The following is a 14,095-nucleotide window of genomic DNA, read 5'->3' on the forward strand; positions in this document are numbered from 1 at the left end:
CATTCACATCATTTAAATTGACCGTTGAATAGCTGTTGGATAAAATTTCAAAGAGATTATGTCTGTTGGTCTGTGCTATTAAGAAGAACTGAAGAAATAAGCTGTAAAAAAAAGAGTGATTTGTCTGATTTCGTGTCCATTTACCTCCACGTTGTAATGTGTAAAATTAATTAACAATACAGCTTCTAACTTAAGTACAAAAACAAGCAGAACCGGGTTACGGGAAAGGCGCACGCACGTGTCACGCCAATCTTCAATTTCTCTCCCCCGGGGGAATCATTTGTAGAGCTGAGGGCGCATACATGTTCACATTGCACTGTGTTGCTTTTAATTTTTTCTTCAGGGTGCTGCTACTGACGGAAGGGAAGCATTATTTAGGGTGGTGCTGGCTCGCACTTGCGTTTCGCGGCGGTGGAAAACTTAAACCCGGTACTTGTCGCAATTTCTCGCGACGTTAACAAAGTCGATAAATCGCAAAAGATCCTGTAACTGTTGAAACAAGTGCACACAGCTCTCAAATTCGTCTCTGCTTATGACGATGCGTTCTCATTCCATGATTATGTCCGGCTTACTCATCGATAACATCTTGCCGCTGCCGCGGGACGCGCTCTCGTAGCTTGTTCCAGCGGAAACGACGGTCTCGCCGATGGCCAACGCCGCCGCGGACGACGTCGCCTTGTCCTCGAACACGGCGCTCGTGATGGACGAGTCCTGCATGGGCAGTGGTTTCGCGACGCCGATTTTGACCACCCCCTTGGGGGCACCCTTCAACGCTTGGACGGCCTGATCCAGCGAGGAATTCTCCAGAATCGTATCGTTCACAAAGAGCAACCGGTCACCCGGGATCAACCGGCCGTCCAGCTGAGCCACCCCACCCGGAACCAACGAACGAATCACGATCAACGTGTCGTTCGGGTCCAGCGGGTCCTGGTAGTCCAGAATGGAAAAGCCCAACCCACGCTCACCCTTCACCAGCTCGATAATCTGCGGCTCCGAGCTCCACATGGCCAGCCCCGTCAGCGGTTCCAAGCTGCGAGACTTTATCTTGGAAAAGCCATCTCCAGCGCCTCCCGAAGTCGCCAAACTGCCATCGCTCTTCGCCTTAACCAACCGCTCCGACGGGGTCAAACTGCTCTGCAGTCCGCCCCCGATCGTCCCGCCGCGACTCTTGGAGATTTCCTCCTCCAGCGTGTTGATCAGCGATTCCTCGGTGAACTGGAGCATCTCCTGGTCGCCGCGCCCGCAGACCATGCACACGTCCTGGGGCAGCTCCTTCAGGATCGAAACCACTTCCAGGTGGTTCATGCCGAGCAGCCGCTGGCCGTTGACCTCTGGAAAATTAACATTGATTAAGATAGTCACAATTGAAATTAAACAAACAAAACTCACCCAACAGCTCATCCCCAGAGCGCAGCAGTCCGTTCTGACCAACCGGTCCTTCGGGCAAAATCGACCGAATGTAGTGATGCGGTCGCACCTCCTTCCCGCCCTCGACGTCCACGGTTCCCTCGAGCGAAATGCCCAACCCGCTGGACGCCGCAAACTTCCTAATGTTGGCCACGATGATCTTCACGTTCGCGCCCAGCAGCGTCGTCCACTTCTTCACGATGAACGCCTCGGTGTCCTCGTTGACCTTCAGCGAGCTGCGCTGCTTGCCGTGCTTGGCAATGGCCGCCTGATTCGTGGCATCCGCCAGCAGCAGGTCCAGTTCGGCCTCCGCTGGCGGTGGAATGATGGAGGCTTCCTTGATCTTTTCGCGATATTCCTGCGTGTCGATCGAGTCCTTGGCGCGGGCAAGCTTCTTGTGCGCCATCATCGTTTCCAGCTGCTGGTCCGGTTCGGCCATCATCATGAGCGCCGCCGCGTTGGCGTCGTCCTCGGTGAAGTTGTTGAACAGTTTGGCCTCGGGCGAGCGTTTGTCCACGTTGCGCGGGACAATGTCCAGAATGTTGTTGCCGTACTTGGAGAGATCGGCTCCCCCGGGAAGATTCGGTGGCGGAGTGGCCGGAGTCGGTGGTTTCATCTCGTTCGCGGCGATCGCTTGCTGCAGTTGATCGTACTTGGGCCCGCGAAGGTATCGCTCCAAGCACAGTGTGACAATGTGTCCAGATTGCTTCAGAACGTCCACGGCTTGGTGGTTGGAGAATCCGTGCAGCGATTGATCGTCGACCTCGATGATACGGTCGTTGACTTGGATCTTGCCGCTCAAATCGGCGGCACTTCCCGGCGAAACGCTCTTCACGAAAATCCCAGACAATTCTTCCTTCTCGCAAACGTAACCGGCAATCGTAATTCCAAGCCCATTTTGATCCTTCTTCAACTCGACAGTAAACACCTCCGTCTCAGGGAACTCGATCGGACTATCCTTATCAAAGCTTTCCTTCTCCACGTTTGCGGTCGAGTACACGCTAAAGATCTCCGGATAGCCAGAATCCGCCAAATATTGCTTCAACTTGAGCGGATTTCCCAACAAAACCGTCGGAACAATCGCCGAACTTTCAAACTCCTCGATCGCCCCATTATCGGCATCGATCGGCCGTGCCACCACCAGCTGAACATGCGTCCCTGACTGCCGCAACACCGAAGCCACCTGCTCGGACACCATCTCGTGCAAATTTACATCGCCAATCTGCAGGATCTGATCCCCGGACTGCAAGCGTCCATCGCGATCGGCCACGCCACCAGCCAGAATCGTTTTCACCGTCACACCCGTGGCTCGTGCTCCAATGATTCCGAAGCCCAGCCCCGTGCCATCGTTGACCAGCTCAATGTCCAGGATACGGGACCACTCGGCGGGTTCTACCTGGCCAGCAGCCTTGTCCATTCCGAGCATGGCAAATTCGTCCTGCGAGTCGTGCTGAAAACATGTAATCGTTAATTTTCTTCATAAATCATTCAAATTAAACCCCACCCTCACCTCCAGCACACTCCCATCGAGCAGCTCATTGGTCAGCTTCAACGGAGCCCCACCGAGCTGCTGCTGCTGTTGCTGGAGCAATCCCAGCTGCTGCGGCGTAGCAACCTGCCCCACAATCGGAAGTTGCTGCTGCTGCTGCTGCTCCAACAGTACCAGTTTGGACGTCGAAGCCGATTGCAGCGACGGCGGGGCCGGACTGCCGGGCGAGATCTGCGCCGACGGAACGCGCTGCTCGTCCGGATAGTCCGGATCGAACAGATCCGACGGCGGCACGTTCAGCACCAGTTCGCCGCTGTTGATGATGTCAAAGTCCCCCGGCAGGATCGACGGATGCTGCGTGATCTGGTGGTTGAGCTCCGCCAGCGAGTCCTGGATCTGGACGATGTTCCGGAACACCGGATCCTGCAGCAGATCGATGATCATCTTGACGTCCTCCTCCATCACGCTGAGCTTGGTTCCGCTGTTTGGTTCCAGCTCCTCCACGGTCTGTTTGATAATTTCAATTTGCTGAAGCGCGCTGGACACATCCTGCGAGAGGTGCATTTTGGCGGTTTCGTGTCCCACTCCTGGCCAGGTAGATTGCTGGGTTGGTTCTTGGCGGAAGAAAGGATTTTTAACACCACTTTTTCGCGAATGTTTACGTGAATGAAGTAATTAGCCAGCCACTTTTCCTTTTTCATTGATGTTTTTTCGGTCTGACAGCAACGAGCGACGATGAATGACACATCGCTGGAATTTTTTAAAGGGCCGCAGCAAGGAGGAGGTACTAGAGTGGAAACAGGTGATTCGCAGTACTAGAAGGAAATTTAAAAACGTCGTTTGTGATTTCAGCTCAAGTTTCAGCTGCTTTTTTATTACAGTATTAGTTTACTTTAATAAAAAAAAGTTGAGTTGATGTTTTTATTGTTTTTTTCAATTTTGTTTTCTCGTTAAGAAACACGGCAAAAATCAAGCTTTATTTTCAGAATATTACAGCGGAAACTATCGGAACCATCCATAAACCACGTGGACACATTTTTGGGAATCTGTTAATGCCACCGCCCCCCCCCCCCTTCTGTGCACAATTATCCATACAAAAAAAAACCTTAAAAGTGTCCACGTGGTTTATGGATGATCCCTATCATAAACATAACTATTTCGGGCGCGTGCACCATTCATAACGCCATCTTTGCTTAGCAATCTGGATAATTTTTCTAAAATAACAATGTCCGACCTACAAATCTCGGGTGAGTTTTCAGAAAGCCGTAAGAGCCACTGTGACCTCTGACACTAATTTTCGTTTTTCTCCAAAATCGTTCCAAACCCCTTCTGTGCACAATTATCCATACAAAAAAAAACCTTAAAAGTGTCCACGTGGTTTATGGATGATCCCTATCATAAACATAACTATTTCGGGCGCGTGCACCATTCATAACGCCATCTTTGCTTAGCAATCTGGATAATTTTTCTAAAATAACAATGTCCGACCTACAAATCTCGGGTGAGTTTTCAAAAAGCCGTAAGAGCCACCGTGACCTCTGACACTAATTTTCGTTTTTCTCCAAAATGAAACAAAATTTCATTTATTTTTAGTTTGAGGCACTTGAAGGACGTGTAGATGAACAATCTCAAGCATTTTTGATATTGGTTTTTCGTAAGTAGGTCAAATACCGATGCAAAAAGTACTTTGTTCACCAATGGCTCTTACGGCTTTTTGAAAACTAATCCGAGAAATGTTCTACAATGCAACATAGAGTTATCTACGTGCGCATGTATTGCGTATACGTACACGAAAAGATTGAGGTTAAATTTTGTACCCGACAGCAAAACAAATGGTGTGCAAGTGTGCGTGAGAGCGGGCTTAGATAACTCTATCGAGAAATTAAAAGTGAGAGTGTGTGTTACATGGAGTTAAACTTTCTGTGCAGTTGCTGTGAAGGTTCCCATGGCACTTCAAAAAGTTTAACTCCATGTTGCACGCACACACTCTCACTTTTAATTTCTCGATAATATCAAGAAATTAAAAAGTGAGAATGTGTGCGTGCAACATGGGGTTAAGCCTATCGAGGAATTAAAAGTGAGAGTGTGTGCGTGCAACATGGAGTTAAAATTTTCAAATTGCCATGGTAATCTTCACAGAAAGTTTAACTCCATGTTGCACACACTCTCACTTTTAATTTCTCGATAGCCTAATCATTTAATTTTCTGGCAATGAAAATTGAAATTTAAGAAATTATGAGATTAGGCCGTTGCAAATATTTTTCAAAGTTTTTGTCCCTCGGCTTTAAACTTTAAATAAGTGTACCAGCCTTAAGAAATTCTAAAATACTAATTTAAAAAAATTCTAAAATCAAAATTAAAAAAAAAGTGAATTTCAATAATTCAGAGATTAGAAATTGAAATTTTGAAGAAATTGAAAATTCCGGAAGTTATTTGAAAGGTCAAATAAACCATTTTTTTGTTTTCTGAATGTTTTTGAAACCGCCAAAAATCAACAAATATTTTTGTTTGTTTAATCTTAAAAAACAAACTCCAGAATTACCAAAATCTAGGTATTTGAATATTTTCAGTACAGTTATTACTCGATTATTATCCGAAGTCCTCGCCAAAATTTCAATACGGATAATTGAATCATGAAATTTTTATTTTTCTCATAAGGCTGGTACAAATTTCATTTCAAGTTTTTGAAAATTTTCGATGTTTAGTATCGCAAAAAGTTTTTTTCGCTATTTTTTTTTGTTTTCGTCAAATCTTACTTTTTTGAAAACTAATGATTGCAAAACAACTGAACTAGTGTAAAATGCATTTTAAAACACTTTTTGCATTCAAATGTTGAGACTATGGCTTGTTATTTCATTTTTTCACTTTGAACCACTCCAATACTTATCCTCTTCGTTAATGCCCTTCACCTAAATCTAGAACAAGGTAGAAAATCAGACAAACCCTAAAAAGATCATAAAAAATCTCAAACACGTTCTACATCCATGAACGTACAAGAGAGAAGCGCTTAGCAGCGCGATCACTAGGTAGGAAACTGTGAGGAAAAGAGAGAAACCCCTGGCATCGAGCAAATTCCAGAAACTCGCCACCCAACGATCAACAACGCGTGCAGCGAGAGCACGCTTTTCCAGAGTTTGATCATTCACGACTATTTTGGCGGTAACTCAAACTCGAACCGCCTCGAATATTGCTGAATCATGGTCGAAATCCGGTCAGTCAGAGAAAGAAATCCCAGCGTTAAATGACCTTCGTGATTTGCATTTTGCTGAGGGAATTATGCTAAACAAGCCGGTCAAATTTTGAATTTTATGGCTGTTGAAATATTATTTCAGATTACCTAATTTTCGTTATAATTCAATCAGCTGGATTTTCATCGCAGTTACAAGATTTGCACTTTTTGCATTTAGCAATGATTCACCAATCTGGAATAATCTTGACCGCGAGAAAGCCATTACCCGGCTGAATCCGAACGTTGAACGCCACAAATTTCTAGAACCACCTGTTACACATGTACGAACGCAAACGAAAGAAAGCAAAAAAATCACCACACAAAACGGGCACGTGCCGAACAAAACCGCCAACGGCTTGTGGTTGTGTGTTGGCCGAAACTAAAAATACACCCTTTTACAATGACATCACCGATGAAGTTTTTTTTTTCTTTTTTCGAAGGGCCAATTACATCACCTTGTAACGTTGCTCATTTTCTAGCGGTTAAGTGTGATATTTCTCTACGGTTTCGAGTTGAAAACAAGTGGCGATTTTTTTTAACTATTTTACACATAATGCTCTTTATTTGCATGAACTGCTATCTTCGCTTCACAGCAATCACTTCGTACTAGAACGTACCAAAAAATAATAATTAAACAGGTAATTCGCTAAACAGTGCTCTTTAGTGGTAATATTTGACTATTTACAGAACCGCGCGGTTACAACAACAGGCCTGTCACGCTCTCACACATTCTTACTTTTTCCTCTAAATTAAATTACATTTCTCAGTCTTACTCGATCATTCGCGTTCGTTGCTTCTCCGTAGAAAAAAAACAACAAAATTTTTAAAAAATAATAAACACTAGCGTGATTTGCCACGGGCAAAAAGGGGATGAATTAAAGCTTCCACAAGGTTCTCTCGCCGCTCTCTCGCTCGCTCCGTTCATATTTACACGATATTTTCCCCTTATTTACAGGCGAACAATCCACTCGCTCTCGCTCAGCGAAAAAGCACTCACTACTATAATCTTCCTCAACGTCATCAACGGCGCGACGTATTTTCCGCTGGTCTAGAAGGTTCTAGGCGCGCGCTGCTCTACTGGCCACCCTCGACCGGAAGCAGATCCGCCAGAATGTCTTTGGCGTTCTGGTTCAGCGCGTTCGGGAACTGGATGTCGAACGCGACCAGCAGGTCGCCCTTGCGGGACGGTTCCTTGGGGAAGGGCAGGCCGCGACCCTGCAGCCGCTTGACCGAGTTTGGTTTGACGATTTCGCCGACGGTGCTGATGGAGAGGGTTTCCCCGGAGAGGGTGGGGACCTTGACGACGGTTCCGCAGAGCGACTGGCGCAGGGAGATTTTCGACGTGTACTTGATGTCGCTGCCCTCGCGCTTAAAGTGCTGGTGGGGTTTGTCCCGGATGATGAAGACGATGTCGGCGGGGATCTTGCCGGGGACTTGGTCTCCTTCGCGGGGGAAGGTAATCTTCGTTCCCGCCTTCCAGCCGGGCTTCACGTTGATGTTCAGGATCTTTTCCTCTTTCCGCGCTCCTCCGTCGTGAGCCATGACCATCTTGGAGATCTTCATCTTCTTCTGGCAACCTCCGTTCACGTCCTCCAGTGTCACGTAAAGGTCGTGCTCAATCGGCGGATCCTGTGCCTTGTGCTTCCTGTTTGGCGATCCCTGCACGTTAAACGACTGCGATCGGAACGCTCCCGGGAATCCACCACCCATGCCTCCTCCGCGACCACCTCCAAATCCGAACGGATCGTCCATCTCGCCGCCCATATCCGTGTAGAACATGTTCGAGCCACCTCCGTCGTTTCCGAAGAACACTCCAAACGGATCGCTGGTTCCAAAGAACTGCGCAAACGTCGCCCTCGGATCTCCGTGGAACTGGTACGTGAACGAGCCTCCGTCGTGGCCACCGCCGCCACCACCACCTCCCATGCCGCCCATTCCTCCCCGCAAACCCTCCTCTCCATACTGGTCGTAAATGTCCCGCTTCTTCTTGTCCGACAGGACCTCGTACGCCTCCGCCACCTCCTTGAACCGTTCCTCCGCCTGCGGACTCTTGTTCTTGTCCGGGTGGTACTTCAACGCCAGCTTCCTGTACGCCTTCTTGATCTCATCATCGTTCGCCCCTCGGGCCACCCCCAGCACCTTGTAATAGTCTTTTCCCATTGCACTTCCGGTGCGCCTTCTAGAACAAACAAACAAAAAATCAATCATCAGCAACTCCCTCAAAAACAATCCAAAAACTCCACAAAATTACCTTTTATTCCACAGCTTGTCGCAAAGTTCACCACGAAACTCACGAAATAATTCGCGCTTTTACTACAGCGAAAAAAACCTCTTTTTAATCGAATAAAATTTCACTCGCCAACTCTCGAACAAACAGAAATTACGTCTTGCTGCTGAAATTTTCCTCCGACGATTGAGCGCGAGCGAGCGAGCGCGGTTCCGTTTTATAAAAGCGAAGTGATTGTTCCAGACTGCTCGAGAAGATTCTGGAATGAGCGAGAAGAGAGAGAGAGCGAGAGCGACCACAGCTGATTAACGGTTGTTTGGAGTTGGCGAGCAGTTGTACGTGAGTGTCTACCCGAGTGTGCCCGTGTGTGTTTGTTTTGAATGTGCACTGGCGCTCTCGCGTGTTTTGGTTGTAGTTTCGAGAAGGTTTGTGGGGGAGAGCGAGAGTGGTGGCGGTTGTTTTGGTAGTAGCGTAAGGAATTTTTTGTTTTGACAGCAAAGTTGGAAAATCATTTGTAGTTAAAATTAGTTGATATCCATTCATGCCCGAACAAAATAGCATGAATCTTGAAAATTACTTAATTCAAACTAACGTACGTCATTTGCAAAACATGGTCTAGAAGTCACGTTGTTTTTATCAGGCTTCTTCAGTTCAGAGCATTCGGACTCCGAGTCATTTCGGAGTCGCTTCGTATAGGTTTGAATAGATATCAGATTCTCATTCATGCAGCTTTCGCGCCTACGTTTTGTGTGCGAAAGCCATTCTAGTACTGCATGAAGGGGAAAAATAGTTTAGCAGTTGAGGGGTAGCTTCAGCTGTGGAATATTTTTGAACTGACGGAAAAAAAAATCGAAACTAAATTTAGGCAAAGATACAGCAAAATTGAAATTGAATTAAACAAAGTGAAAGTTATAAGCAAAATTTAAAAAGATCAAGCCAATTAAAAAAAGAAAAGTTTTTCAAGAAAAAATAATTCAGCAGATCAGAGAAAAATTATAGCAAAATCAATGAAAATTGGGTATTAAAGCCCTATGTTAAATTTTTATGTACAACGGTAAAAAACACGATTAAAAACCATTTCTGATCACTTTTTTTCATTTTAATTGACAAGACAACATTTTTTCGATGGATCAACTATGGTCCCCATGGAACGAGCTGTCAAGTAGGAGCTTTTCTGTCAAGAAGGACCGCGAGGTTAATTTTTTAAAATTGATTTAAAAATCCATTTTCAACTCTTTGTGGTCGTACAAAGGGTCATTGTACTCAGAAAAATAAGCTTTATCGCTGTAAACAATAATATCAGCAATCTTAGCTTCATTTTAGGACCCAATTATAGCAAAATTGGAGCGAATTCTAAAAAAATTAAAGTCTAAGCAATTTTTCACAACATTTAGAGAATGAAGAATGGAGCACCCGCCGTCGAGTAGTTTTTGACAATTTGCTCCATAAGAAATATGTACATTGTAGAAAAAAGCAAAAACTGCTCGACGGCGGGTGCTTTATTGCAAAAAATCACTCAAAAGCTTTAAAATAAATAATAATTAATAATAATAAAGTGCAATAAAACAAAAAAATAAATCTCTTCTTTCCCAGTTCCTGATTCAACAAAAATCTTGATTTTAAAATCAACAAAACGTTTTGTTGATTCAAATATGCCTTATTTTTCTGCGTGTAGGATTATACAGTCCAGACTCGATCTGTGTTTCACTCCATACAAATTTTTTAAATTTTGTATGATAATTTAATTGCGAGGGGGGTGTGGGTCCACGAATCTAAATTTTTGCGTTACGTAATAAAAGAACGCTCCCATATCGTAATTCTACAAAAAAAAATTAAACTGGTCCACATATCGATGCCTCTGTGCTCTCTTGTATGTATTAAGCTTGCAGGTTTTCCTACTTAGTTAGCATAAGACAGCACAGAGGCATCGATATGCTAAATATAATTATGAACGCAGGAAAATGTATTAAAATAAATTTACAGTTGGATAGACTTTTAAATATTTTTTTTGCCCACTGATTTTTCGGGCTGATTTTGAGACCTGAACGAGTTTGCCAAAATTTATGTAAAATTGCTTTGAAAGATCCTTTTTTTTTTACAAATTTTCAACAATAAAAAAAAGATCTTTCAAAAACATTTGCAAGGAACGCCTAATCTCTTAAATACTGAGAACCAACAAATCCAGAGTTTTTTTTGAATAGGTCCTATAAACATATGAAAGACAATAGTTTATAGGTCCTTTAAAAAAAACTCTGGAAATGATTGAATTGAATTTTGATAATCAAAACCAATTGAAAATAATTGAATCAATATTGAAATAAATTTAAATCCAAATAAAAGCTAACATTGAAATAAATTTAAAGCCAAATTAATGTTCAATTATAGAAAATTAAAAGCCAATCAAAATGAAATTCAAGCAGTTATTTTGAATATAAAGTAAAATCTAGAGAAAAAAAACAATATCTAAATGTAATCAAAATTAAAGTAAATATTAGGATGGGTACGTTTTTCAAAAAGTTCTCGGATCAAGTTTTAGTATGGTTCCCCTTGTAGGGCATGCCCATAGGGACTTTCATGCCAAATATCAGCCCATTTGGTTGTAAACTGGCTGCGCGCATCAGGGTTAAAGTTTACATGGGAATTACTATGGGAAAATTGGACTTTTTGTTCAAGCGCTCCTACAGGTCTGGGAAAATAACGCGCCAACTTCTGGTATGGTCAGGCCTATGGGGAATGGTCTGGAGAACACTTTTCCCGAAGAGAGCATATGGATTCGTTGTCCCTAGACCTGGCGAATCGGCAAACAATTCGAGGTCTCCGGAATCCACGGGTTTCCCTGAAAAAGCATCAAATTTTCCTTAGCATGCTATGAAAGTTTGATGAACACCGCGACGCCATACGTCAGGCAGCTACCACGTGGGTAAGAAACGGCTGGAATATTCAATTGCAATCCTTCTTTTAACTAGAAAATGATCATTTCGAGTAATCCTGATATTATTTAGTCGAATTCAGAATCTTTGCATAGCTTATTTGTATTTTTTTGCAAATATTTCAACCACGTGGTAGCTGTCTGACGTATGGCGTCGCGGTGTTCATCAAACTTTCATAGCATGCTAAGGAAAATTTGATGCTTTTTCAGGGAAACCCGTTGATTCCGGAGACCTCGGATTGTTTGCCGATGCGCCAGGTCTAGGGACAACGAATCCATATGCTCTCTTCGGGAAAAGTGTTCTCCAGACCATTCCCCATAGGCCTGACCATACCAGAAGTTGGCGCGTTATTTTCCCAGACCTGTAGGAGCGTTTGAACAAAATTTCAAATTTTCCCATAGTAATTCCCATGTTAACTTTAACCCTGATGCGCGCAGCCAGTTTACAACCAAATGAGCTGATATTTGGCATGAAAGTCCCTATGGGCATGCCCTACAAGGGGAACCATACTAAAACTTGATCCGAGAACTTTTTGAAAAACGTACCCACCCTAGTAAATATATTTCAGTGAAAAGTAAAAATATATCATAGTTTAAGTCGAAATAAAATAAAATTTACTCATAATTGATTAATTTTAGAAAAAATACTGCCATTTAAAGAAAATTTCAAGAATTGTAAAAGCAATTTAAAAGAAAAAGCTAAATTAAGATAAAATATGCAAAAGTTTGATACATTTTTTTACTAAATTTAAGTAAAATTTATGTAAAATCAAAGCAAAGTTATGAACTATGTTTTAACACCGCTTGAAAAAATAGTTAATATAGCAAAATAACCCGCCCCCTCCCCTTCATAATGGGTTCGAAAATCAGAGGGCAAAATATTTTTTTTAGACGTAAGCAACATTCAATGGAAACTAAGGTGCAATCAACTGTACGGACGAAGGTATAATGCATTTTCCAACAATTTTTTTTTATTGAAATGTTAGAAATTAAGCTTAAATTTGAGATATTATTGTTCACAATGATAAAGCTTGTTTTTCTGAGTACAATGACTCTTTGTACGATCGCAAAGGATTTAAAATGTATTTTTAAATCAATTTTTAAAAAATAGCTCCGCGGCCCTTCTTGACAGAAAAGTTTCTACTCGGCAGCTCGAACCATAGATGATCTATCTAAAAAATGTTGTCTTGTCAGTTTATTTTTTTTTTTTTGCATTAAGGCCGTTGCAAACATTTTTTGAAGTTTATGTCCCTTGACTCTGGCCAAAGTCGAAGGGGGGGGCAGACAATAAAAAAGTTTAAAAATTTAATTTACGAGCCATGGTTTCACCATTTGAATGAACAAAGTGTTTAAAAATGCATTTTACACCTGCCCAGTGGTTTTGCAATCATTGTTTTCCAAAATAACTAAGTATTGACGAATATTTATTTTTTCGCAAAAAAAAGTTTTTGCGGTGCTGTACAAAATTCAAAATACTTTTAATCCAGTCCAAACATGCTAAATATGATTATCAATGCAGAAAAATGCGTTTTAGATTGTTTTATGTTGATTTGACTCCTAGTTTCATTAAAATTTTGAAGATTTCTGAAAAAATATTTTTTTTTGCTCCCTGATTTTTCGGACCAATTATGAAGGGGAGGGGGGGGGGGCGACATAAACTTTGAAAAATTTTTGCAGGCCGTTGCGAATATTTCTCAAACCTTATGTTTTTTTTTTCGTTTTCTTGTTTTAAACATCAAATTCGAGTTCAGCGACCCCTTTTTAGTCAAATTAGAATAGTTAACTGCTTATTAAATAATAAAATGCATTTTTCAATATTTCGTCACCGCCATATTGGCCGCCATCTTGGATTAAAAAAAGCGTAGTTTGGGGGTCATACTTAAGCTCGACAACCAAAAATAAGAAAGCGAAAAAGAAAAATTCGTGATTCGATTATCCGAAGTGAAATTTTTCCGAGGCCTTCGGATAATCGAGTCTAGACTGTACTTGTTTTTTCACTTTTATGTTTTTATATTTTTTTGTCCTCCCCCCTCGACTTTGGACATTTGGCCTTGCAAGGTCGAGGGACATAAGCTTCAAAAAATATTTGCAACGGCCTAAAATGAAAAAAAGTGTTCAGAAATGTTTTCAATCTTTTTTTTACATTGTACATAACAATTTTCAGGACCGTATTAAGACCGTTGCAAATATTTTTCGAAGTTTAAAAACTAAAGTTCAAGGGGTGGCTAAAAATGAAATAAAAAGATTTATGAGGCATGGTTTCATCATTTCAATTAAAAAAATGTTTTAAAATGCATTTATCACCTGTTTAGTTGTTTTTCCAGCATTAGTTTTCAAAATATCTAAGTATTGACAAAAAATTATTTGTAAAATAAATGTTTTTACGGTGCAGTGAAATTTCATAAAAATTAAAAAAAAATAAACAAGCTCTGAACATGCCAAATGTGATTATCAATGCAGAAAAGGCATTTTCGATTGTTTTCAGTTGACTTCAACCACATTTTTCATTTAATGTTAAAACAATGGCTCGTAATTTAAATTTTTATACTTTGTATATGGTGTGAATTAGATTAATTCTTACAGTTTTAATAAAGTGTTATTAAGTATTAAAAATTGTTAAAAAATTTAACAAGAGTTCACCAGAAAAAAAATATAAAATATCCACCCACAATCTCCTAGCCCAAAATCCCAAATCCAACCATCTCTACCACCCCATCGCCAACCGAGCCCGATCGGGCGGGCTCCATCGCCGCATGTGTTCTCCACCTTGCTTGCTTTTGGGGCCGACTTCGGCTGCTCAGTTGCTCGCGCGGT

At 42.2% G+C, this 14,095-nt stretch overlaps 2 protein-coding genes across 2 annotated transcripts; both read right to left on the reverse strand.

Moving 5' to 3' along the window:
• LOC120412399 (patj homolog) lies at positions 1-3,640 on the reverse strand. The gene is made up of 3 exons (XM_039572855.2): positions 2,918-3,640; positions 1,390-2,857; positions 1-1,331 (listed from the first exon to the last, which is right to left on the reverse strand). Exons 1-3 carry the CDS (start codon positions 3,458-3,460, stop codon positions 547-549), a joined length of 2,796 nt encoding a protein of 931 aa, XP_039428789.1. The 5' UTR covers positions 3,461-3,640; the 3' UTR covers positions 1-546.
• A 3,014-nt stretch (positions 3,641-6,654) lies between these two features.
• On the reverse strand, positions 6,655-8,549 carry LOC120412397 (dnaJ protein homolog 1-like). Its single transcript, XM_039572853.2, has 2 exons — positions 8,377-8,549; positions 6,655-8,304 (listed from the first exon to the last, which is right to left on the reverse strand). The coding sequence occupies exon 2, from the start codon at positions 8,283-8,285 to the stop codon at positions 7,200-7,202; it is 1,086 nt and encodes a 361-aa protein (XP_039428787.1). The 5' UTR covers positions 8,286-8,304; positions 8,377-8,549; the 3' UTR covers positions 6,655-7,199.
• Between the last annotated feature and the right edge of the window lie 5,546 nt (positions 8,550-14,095).

Source organism: Culex pipiens, chromosome 3, assembly GCF_016801865.2.
Source record: "Culex pipiens pallens isolate TS chromosome 3, TS_CPP_V2, whole genome shotgun sequence".
NCBI classification, from domain to species: Eukaryota; Metazoa; Arthropoda; class Insecta; order Diptera; family Culicidae; genus Culex; species Culex pipiens.